We start from the raw sequence: 710 nt of genomic DNA, 5'->3' as shown, positions 1-710 counted from the left end.
CCCCCCCCCCGCCCGCCAGGCCCCGCCCCAGTACCTGGCAGCTTCAGCCACTTGGGCACCTTGCCCAGATCCCTCCTGACCGGCTGGGCCGCCCCGGGGCTGGGCTCAGGAAGCTCCACGGCCGCTGCCTCAGCCGCCGGCTCCACCTCAAGGGGTCCAGGGTCAGGGGCTGGCGTCGGGGGTGGGGCCCCAGCAGCCCTGGACATGCACCTGGGGGACAGGAGGCCGAGGTCCAGCAGAGCTGACGTGCTAGGGCAGGGGCTGTCCCCTCCCCGCTGAAGGCACGCACCTGGCCACCAGCACGTCAGCTGCAGATGGGGAGACGGTGTGTTCCAGCAGCCTGGGCTCCAGGAACTGGCCTGCGGGACAGCCAGCCCACCTCAGGCCATGGAGGGACCCCCCCCCCCACTGCTCTGCTCCGGGAGGGGACGTGGCCTGGGCAGGTGTCTAACCTGGGAACAGGGCACGGGGCACAGGTCTCCCGCTCGGGTCCCCTCCCCCGCCCACCTGTTGGTTCCTCAGCTCCAAAGTGCACGAGGGCAGCAGGGAAGAGATTTGCCTGCAGGGAGAACGGAAGAGAGCTCAGGGCACCAGGTGGGCACCAGGGCACAGGCCACAGTGGACGGGCAGGGTGTGCTGCCCCCCACTCCTGTGGTGGCCTCTTGCGGGCTGCACAGGAAGCTAAGCGGCCCCGGGCTCCAGTCAGGGCC

The 710-nt window shown here is 71.0% G+C and overlaps 1 protein-coding gene across 1 annotated transcript in view; it reads right to left on the bottom strand.

The window, feature by feature from the left end:
- Positions 1-710, bottom strand: part of ASPSCR1 (ASPSCR1 tether for SLC2A4, UBX domain containing) — a 23737-nt gene that overhangs the window by 285 nt on the left and 22742 nt on the right. Inside the window, 3 exon segments of the mRNA XM_077755690.1 lie at positions 35-210; positions 290-359; positions 508-559. Of these exon segments, the coding sequence (XP_077611816.1) occupies positions 35-210; positions 290-359; positions 508-559 (298 nt within the window).

Source organism: Crocuta crocuta, unplaced genomic scaffold (genome assembly GCF_008692635.1).
Source record: "Crocuta crocuta isolate KB4526 unplaced genomic scaffold, BGI_CrCroc_1.0 scaffold50, whole genome shotgun sequence".
Classification (NCBI taxonomy): Eukaryota; Metazoa; Chordata; class Mammalia; order Carnivora; family Hyaenidae; genus Crocuta; species Crocuta crocuta.
The sequence above is the reverse complement of the archived record's forward strand: the minus strand, read 5'-3'. Positions and strand labels throughout refer to the sequence as shown.